Source organism: Triticum dicoccoides, chromosome 7B (genome assembly GCF_002162155.2).
Source record: "Triticum dicoccoides isolate Atlit2015 ecotype Zavitan chromosome 7B, WEW_v2.0, whole genome shotgun sequence".
Taxonomy (NCBI): Eukaryota; Viridiplantae; Streptophyta; class Magnoliopsida; order Poales; family Poaceae; genus Triticum; species Triticum dicoccoides.
This window is the reverse complement of record NC_041393.1, coordinates 193,634,985-193,643,755: the sequence shown is the minus strand read 5'-3', so window position 1 is coordinate 193,643,755 and position 8,771 is coordinate 193,634,985. Positions and strand designations below refer to the sequence as shown.

The window sequence follows — 8,771 nt, the reverse complement described above, 5'->3', positions numbered from 1 at the left end:
GAACTATTATTGTTGACATCACCCAAAGGTGAATACGTTTGGAGGCAACATTATAAGCCCCTATCTTTCTTTGTGTCTGATTAAAACTTCATAACCACAAGTATTGCGTGAGTGTTAGCAATTGTAGAAGACTATATGATAGTTGAGTATGTGGAGTTTGCTATTCCTGAAAATAGGATGGATTGCAATTGTTTGATGACCAAGAATGAAGTTTGCTAGTTTTCAAGAAAGTTTATGGTCTATGCTTTGACATGTGAATAGCTTGTTACTTTATCATGAAAAGTTTTATGAGATGAACTATTGTTATGACATATTATCATGCTAGAAAAGGTGATTGAAATTATCATTGATCAAACTTGTGCACCTTCTAGCATTCACACTTCATAAATTCTTTCTTTATCATTTACCTACTCGAGGACGAGCAGGAATCAAGCTTGGGGATGCTGATACATCTCCAACGTATCTATAATTTATGAAGCATTCATGCTATTATATTATCTGTTTTGAATGATTATGGGCTTTATTGTACACTTTTATATTACTTTTGGGACTAACCTATTAACCGGAGGCCTAGCCCATATTGTTGTTTTATTGCATGTTTCAGTATTTTGAAGAAAAGGAATATCAAACGGAGTCTAAACGGAATGAAACCTTCGACAGCGTTATTTTTGGGAAGAATATCACCCAGGAGACTTGGAGTTCACGTCAGAAGAGACTCGAGGAAGCCACGAGATAGGAGGGCGCCCCCCCCCCCTACTGGGCGCGCCCCCCTATCTCGTGGGCCCCTCGAGCACCTCCCGACCGACTTCTTTCGCCTGTATAAGCCTACGTACCCTAAAAACATCGAAAATCAAGATAGATTGGGAGTTCCGCCGCCGCAAGCCTCTGTAGCCAACAAAAACCTCTCGGGAGCCCTTCCCGGCACCCTGCCGGAGGTGGGATCCTTCACCGGTGACCATCTTCATCATCCTGGCGCTATCCATGATGAGGAGGGAGTAGTTCACCCTCGAGGCTGAGGGTATGTACCAGTAGCTATGTGTTTGATCTCTCTCTCTTGTGTTCTCTCTTGTATTCTCTCTCGTGTTCCCTCTATGGCACGATCTTGATGTATCCCGAGCTTTGCTATTGTAGTTGGATCTTATGATGTTTCTCCCCCTCTACTCTCTTGTGATGAATTGAGTTTTCCCCTTTGAAGTTATCTTATCGGATTGAATCTTTTATGAGAACACTTGATGTATGTCTTGTCGTGCTTATCTGTGGTGACAATGGGATATCATGTGCCACTTGATGTATGTTTTGGTGACCAACTTGCGGGTTCCGCCCATGAACCTATGCATAGGGGTTGGCACACGTTCTTGACTCTCCGGTAGAAACTTTGGGGCACTCTTTGAAGTACTTGGTGTTGGTTGAATAGATGAATCTGAGATTGTGTGATGCATATCGTATAATCATGCCCACGGATACTTGAGGTGACAATGGAGTATCTAGGTGACATTAGGGTTTTGATTGATTTGTGTCTTAAGGTGTTATTCTAGTATGAACTCTTCAATAGATTGATCCGAAAGAATAACTTTGAGGTGGTTTCGTACCCTACCATAATCTCTTTGTTTGTTCTCCGCTATTAGTGTCTTTGGAGTGACTCTTTGTTGCATGTTGAGGGATTGTTATATGATCTATCTATGTTATTATTGTCGAGAGAACTTGCACTAGTGAAAGTATGAACCCTAGGCCTTGTTTCCTACCATTGCAATACCGTTTACGCTCACTTTTGCCATTAGTTACCTTGCTGTTTTTTATAATTTCAGATTACAAATACCTTTATCTACCATCCATATTGCACTTGTATCACCATCTCTTTGCCAAACTAGTGCACCTATACAATTTACCATTGTATTGGGTGTGTTGGGGACACAAGAGACTCTTTGTTATTTGGTTGTAGGGTTGTTTGAGAGAGAACATCTTCATCCTACGCCTCCTACGGATTAATAAACCTTAGGTCATCCACTTGAGGGAAATTTTCTACTGTCCTACAAACTTGTGCACTTGCAGGCCCAACAACGTCTACAAGAAGAAGGTTGTGTAGTAGACATCAATGACCCATCCGTTAGCTTAGCATTATGATCGTTACAGTTTCATTGCTACTGCTTTCTTCATGACTTATACATGTTCCTTAGACTATTAGATTATGCAACTCCCAAATACCGAAGGAACATTTTGTGTGCAACCAAACGTCACAATGTAAAAGGGTGAATATAAAGGTGCTCTACAGGTGTCTCCAAAGGTGTTTGTTGGGTTGGCATAGGTCGAGATTAGGATTTGTCACTCTGTGCTTCAGAGAGGTATCTTTGGGCCCTCTCGGTAATGCTCATCCCTATAAGTATTGCAAGCATTGTGACTAATGAGTTAGTTGTGGGATGAATTATTACGAAACGAACAAAGAGACTAGCCGGCAACGAGATTGAACTAGGTATATTGATACCGACGATCGAATCTCGGGCAAGTAACACACCGATGACAAAGGGAACAACGTATGTAGTTATGCGGTTTGACCGATAAAGATCTTCGTAGAATATGTAGGAGCCAATATGAGCATCCAGGTTCCGCTATTAGTTATTGACCGGAGATGTGTCTTGATCATGTATACATAGCTCTCGAACCCGTAGGGTCCGCACGCTTAATGTTCGATGATGATATGTATTATGAGTTATGTGTTCTTGATGATCGAAGTTTGTTCAGAGTCCCGGATGAGATCACAGACGTGACGAGGAGTCTCGAGATGGTCGAGACATAAAGATTGATATATTGGACGACTATATTCGGACACCGGAAGTGTTCCGCAGAAGTTTCGGATAAAACCGGAGTGCCGGAGGGTTATCGGAACCCCCCGGGGAACTAATGGGCCACATGGGCCTTGGTGGAGAGAAAGAGTGTGGCGGCTAGGGCAGGCCACGCGCCCCCTCCCCCTTAGGTCCAAATTGGACTAGGGAAGGGGGGGCGGCGCCCCCCTTTCCTTCTCCCTCTCCCTCTCCTTCCTTCCCCACCTCTCCCTCTTGGTGGAATCCTACTAGGACTAGTAGTCCTAGTAGGACTCCCCTTGTGGGGCGCGCACTAGGAGGGCCGGCTGGCCTCCCCTTTCTCCTTTATATATGGGGGCAAGGGGCACCCTAGAACACACAAGTTTCTCACCCAACCGTGTGCGGTGCCCCCCTCCACAGTTACACACCTCGATCATACCATCATGTGTCTTAGGCGAAGCCCTGCATCGGTAGCATCATCATCACCGTCGCCACGCCGTCGTGCCGACGGAACTCACCCTCGTCCTCAACTGGATCAAGAGCACAAAGGACGTCATCGAGTTGAACGTGTGCTGAACGCGTAGGTGTCGTACGTTCGGTACTTGATCGATTGGATCGCGAAGAAGTTCGACTACATCAACCGCGTTATTGAAACGCTTCCGCTTTCAGTCTACAAGGGTACATGGACATACTCTCCCCTCTCGTTGCAATGCATCACCTAGATAGATTTTACGTGATCGTAGGAAATTTTTGAAATTACTGTGTTCCCCAACAGTCATTTTGGCAGCTCTCCCGGATCCGAGCAGGTGGATCCATCTTGACGTTGCAGCGAACTAATAGTGTTCTTAGCTTTGCGTGCACTTGCCTTTTTTGGAAATATTTTGTGTTGGAATCTCCCTCAACTAGCCATTGAATGTGTGAGCGTTGTATCATCATGATCTCCTCCCGGTATGAAAGCTCAACCATCCCGTCCTACACTCGCTGCTCGTCGAGCCCCGGCCCTACCAGTAGTGGTTCAGCATGGAAGGCCGCAAGTTGCTGCCTTAGTTCCCGGAGCTCCTGCCGTATTGAGCCAAACGGAAGCTTTCCCCATCGTTTCAACATAGAGGCCACGATGTTCAGCTTGTTTGCCAGTTCAGCGACCGTGGTAGCCAGACGGTCCTTCTCCCATGCCTGCTCGAGCACGCCCTCAAAACTACTGTCAGTTTCCCATGCACATTCATAATGAAACGACTTCTTCAATCTATGTCTCACGCTATTGGATTCCAATTCAATAGACATCACAATAGGACAGTGATCTGATATTGCCGCTGTGAGGTGCTCAACCGATGTGAACGAGAACATTCCAGACCAGCTGGGGTGGCCAGAGCTCTGTCTAAGAAACATGACAGAACTCACCCCCACTACTCTCTTCTCAAAAGTACAGTCCAGCCCCTTGTAGCCCAAGTCCGCTAATTCGCACACATCAACTTCCTCACGGAAGCCTGCAATTTGTGAATTGTCATGTTCATTTGGTCCCATATGTTCTTCCAGCTTGAAAATCTCATTGAAGTCTCCCATGCAAATCCATGGCAACATGCTTTCTCCTCTCAGAAATTTCATAGTGTCCCATGTCTTGTATCTTAAACTCCTGTTTGCAGCCCCATAAAAACAAGATAATCGCCATGGATCCTTACCCGGTTCTGATATCACCGAGTCAATATGATACTGTGAAAAGCTCTTTATTTCGAGATTGACATTATTCTTCCTGTACAAGCAAGGTCCTCCACTCCTACCGCTACTTCCTACTCCAAAACTACTGCTAAAATCTAACCTACCAACCAACCCTTCCACTCGATACTTCGCTAGTTGAGTTTCAACAATGCATAGGGCCGACGGCGCACTAGCCTCCACGAGGTCGCGGAGCTCACGAACTGGCACGGGATCGCCAATCCCACGACAGTTCCAACATAGGGTCCTCATGAGCACGACGGTCCTCCGCTCTGGAGGCTGCCTGATTTGTAATATCCATCTCATCCACCGCAACAGTTCCATCATGCTTCCTCCTCTTTGGCACCTGGGTTTTCTCTGGCGTAGACACCTGCCCCTCCATAGGAGTGTTTGGGGAGGCTCCTTAGATAATAAGAACCGTACCCGCCACCCTGCCAGCTAGGTTTGGGACCGGCTGGCCCCTAATGTTCAGTGATCCATCTGCGGAAACAAGGCGTTTGCGAGCTCCCTTATCCCCTTCCTCTTCAAGAACCTTCCCTACAACAACAAAGTTTGCCCCATCACTTCCGTCCTGACCCCTCCCCATTCCATGAGACTCTCCTCTACCCTTGCTACTGCTCGCCCCCCTACCCCCTCGTCCTCCTCTTCTTGCTCTCCCTCCCATCCTCCCATCTCCTCCACCATCACTCCTGCCCCGGACGCTCCAGGACTGATCAGCAGAGGGCTCCGGATCCCACAACAACTACTCCCCCCCATTCAAACCATGCGGGGTCATGCACCCCATCGCCACACTCACTAGCAAGGTGACCAACTAGGCCACAAGAGAAGCAAAAGTCTGTCAGTTTTCATAATAGACGTTGAATTTCTTATGCTCCTTTAGCTTAATTGGGACAAAACAGACAAGGGGTATATTGACATCAAGGAACACCCGTGTCCTAAGAATGCTAGGGGGATATATCCTACCCTCATTGACAATCACATTCAAAGGTGGCCTGCCTATCTTTGTAGCCACCTTCTCTGCTAGATCTTTCTTCCTTGTAAGACCATCCGAAAGCCCTTTAACTCTAGCCCACACCGGGTACTTGTTTAGTTTAAATTTGGTGACATCCGAGAATCCATCATATTCCTGAAGCACGACCGACGCCCTCCTAAACAGCCAAGGACCGCCATCCATGATTTTCCTCCAATCACCCAAACAATGGCATTGTACCAAAAAGAGGTTTGGTCCCTTGATATTGAATGTGACTCCCTGTGCTGCCATCCAAGAATTCCTCATCTTCGTTAAGAGCGCCGCATGACTGAACGGCTTTGTAGTATGAACCCTAAAAAGGTCCAACCAGCGGACATCTTTCACCAGTTATAGCGCTACTGGGCCTGAGCCATATGGGACACGCAGGGGCAAATGTCGTTTATAGCACTACTGGGCCGGGGCCAAATGGAACACGTGTGGGTGAATGCTGTTTTATAGCGGTTCATAGTGACTAGGCACTATTACGATATACCCCTAAAATAGACACTACTATGATGTACTATATCAAACTAATGAGGATGATCTAAAACATGCTTAGAAAAATTATGTGAAGCATAATACAGATACCGGCTATCATAACACGCACACGCGCACGCATACTTTACCTGACACCTCATAGTCGATGAGCATGCCATACTACCGAGAGTGACATCGGAATGCCTGAAAAAAATACATGAAATATGCTAGCATCCATGCCAGGTCTATGGCTTATAACCCTAATGAACTGGTTTCACCACAAAAGAACCTAAATTATGCTTAGTTGAAAATGTGCTAAAAGTTCGTATAGCACAAACAAACCCTACTTGTAGTCCACACCTCTCTCACATATAAAGTGAATACAGTAATACTGAAGAGAGAAGACATCATCGATCTAGAGTAAACTCCACCCTCTTGGAGCCCGTGAAAAGGGGCCGCTTCATTTGAGGAGATTGTTACCTCGGATGCTGCCACTAGGCGTCCAAATGTACGTGGCTAGCTAACCAGCGGTTCATGGCTCGCTAGTTTATGCAGTGGACGGATGGCGTTTACGCTCCCCAACAATGGCGTGCTCACTTGTCATCTCTCGTTTGGAACATTGAGCTTGTTCGGCCTTGACCACGGCATTTCGTGGACCGCAAGGTTTTCTTGCTCACGTTTTACTTTTGGTATGTAATCGCAAAAAATAGTTATTACTACTACAGAACAAGATTGAGAGTAATAATACGGTGGAAAGATATCGGCAATGTCGGGGTCTACATCGACGTACGGTGGCGACGTCAATATGTGGCCAGGGTTGTTGGGGCAGCGTGAGCTCCAACGACTCCATCCGGTCCTGGGCCGTCGAACGAACAGCGGACGGCAGATATCCGGTCACAGTTGGCGCTCCCGCCACGCCGACGACTTTTCCCCATGCCTCCCGTTCTCCCGCGGCATGCCGCATGCCCAGCTTTTCTCCTGGCGGAGCCCACTCCTCATGACCAGACGGCAGCATATGGTCATGGTGTGCACACCACCCATGGTTCGGACATAAACCCCGAGAATGCCACTTGGTAGCGAACGGCTAAGCAATGTTACGCATAATGGCATCGTTGCAAATAACCGGCAAACCCAAGGTTGATTTCTGCGGCTCGCCACGGCACTACCAACGTCCGGTGTCCCATTAAAAAAAACGCCCGGTGTTCAAACTGGGGTTGGTGGCGTGGCGCCGATAGGTCCGTAGCATCACAATTTGCCGATCCATTAAACTAAGAAACCATTCTGCTGACTCGAAACCCACGAGAGGCAGCCGGCAGCCACTTCCATTTTGTACTTAATTGCAGCCATTAGTCAGCCATGATCGGATCCTGGCCCGGTGCTCTGCATGTGCTGCCCCGGCGCTAATCTTAATCCGCAACAAATCATCTGAAGCAATTCAAGCTAGAATCGAGGAGTGCAACGGGGAGAATCTTTCCAAGAACCCAGGCAGGTAATTCTTCTCGTTCTTATTATCTATATATGCTTCAGATGATTTGGCAGCCTGTCGTCGTTAAGATACGTGATCGTTTGCAGACAAAACCAACTGAGAGAGCATCTGTGGAGCAGCTGCGTGTGGAGGAACTTTTCAGATATATATAGATAGATAGATAGATTGCTCACCCGCAAAAAAAAAAAAGATAGATAGATTGCTGGGAGCGAGAGACCGAGGAGCGATGGGGTGCATCTCCTCCAAGGTACTGAGCAGGTCGGGGAGCCTGCGGGAGAAGGCCAATCAGGGGCTCCAGAGGAGCAGCCTGGTCGAGGAGATCATCCTCTCCAACTCCAAGAGAAACGGCGACCAGTTCCTCGCCCTCCTCCGCACCTCCAGCTCCGCCGCCAGGAGCAGCAAGGTCGACGCCGTCGAGCAGAGCCCGGAGCCCGCCTCGGCGGCGGCCAAGATCGAGACGATCAACGTGTCTGACCTTCTCGCCGGGCTGGAGGAGGAGAACACCGCGGAAGGTGCCGAGGAGCGGGACGATGATCGGAAATCAGACGGCGGCAAAACTTCGTCGCTTCGGTATGCATACGATGTCACCGCCGGGAGGGCGGTCAGCTTCCGCACGCTGGAGGAGTTCGACGCGCTGGTTTCGCGGTGCGGCTCGCCGGAGAAAGCGGAGCCTGCACCAGCACCAGCGCCTGAACCAGACGCGTCGGTGGAGGTGGAGCCGCAGGCGCAGAGCAGCTGCACGGAGCAAGACGCGATGGCCACCGCCAGCAGCGCTCCGGAACTAGGGGAGACGCCCGGCGGCGCGAAGAGGCGGGCCAGGGCGAGGCAGCTCGGTGAGCTGAGCGCGGCGCCGGGCTTCGACTTCAGCAAGTCCGGCAGCCTGAGGGACTGGCTGCTCGGCGGCGGGCAGATGTTCTCGCCGGGCTCCTACGTCACGCCCAAGTTCGGCAGCGTACCGGCGGCACCGCCCGAGTCGGCAGAACACGGAGAGCGCGCGGTGTTTGATCCGGAGCTGGTGGCGCAGCTGGAGGAGGCCATGGAGGAGCTCTCGGTGGACGAGGAGCGCGTGCTGAGGGAGGTCTTGGAGGTAATCGAAGCGGGAGAAACACAGAGGTTGGAGAGGGATGCCCCGGAAGTGTTGGCGGTGATTGTGCAGGATTAGGCGTCAGCTTGATGATGATTTTGGTAGCTTTTGTTGCCGTTCTAGAGTGCTTGTGATGTGATTTGTGAATCCTTTCTAAGGAGAAATGTACAGCAAAGATTTTTTTTATTTAATTTTTTCGTGTTGTTTCTC

General features: G+C 48.9%; 1 protein-coding gene across 1 annotated transcript; it reads left to right on the top strand.

Moving 5' to 3' along the window:
• Positions 1–7,235: 7,235 nt before the first annotated feature.
• Positions 7,236–8,771, top strand: LOC119337761. The gene is made up of 2 exons (XM_037609942.1): positions 7,236–7,480; positions 7,564–8,771. Exon 2 carries the CDS (start codon positions 7,704–7,706, stop codon positions 8,637–8,639), a length of 936 nt encoding a protein of 311 aa, XP_037465839.1. The 5' UTR covers positions 7,236–7,480; positions 7,564–7,703; the 3' UTR covers positions 8,640–8,771.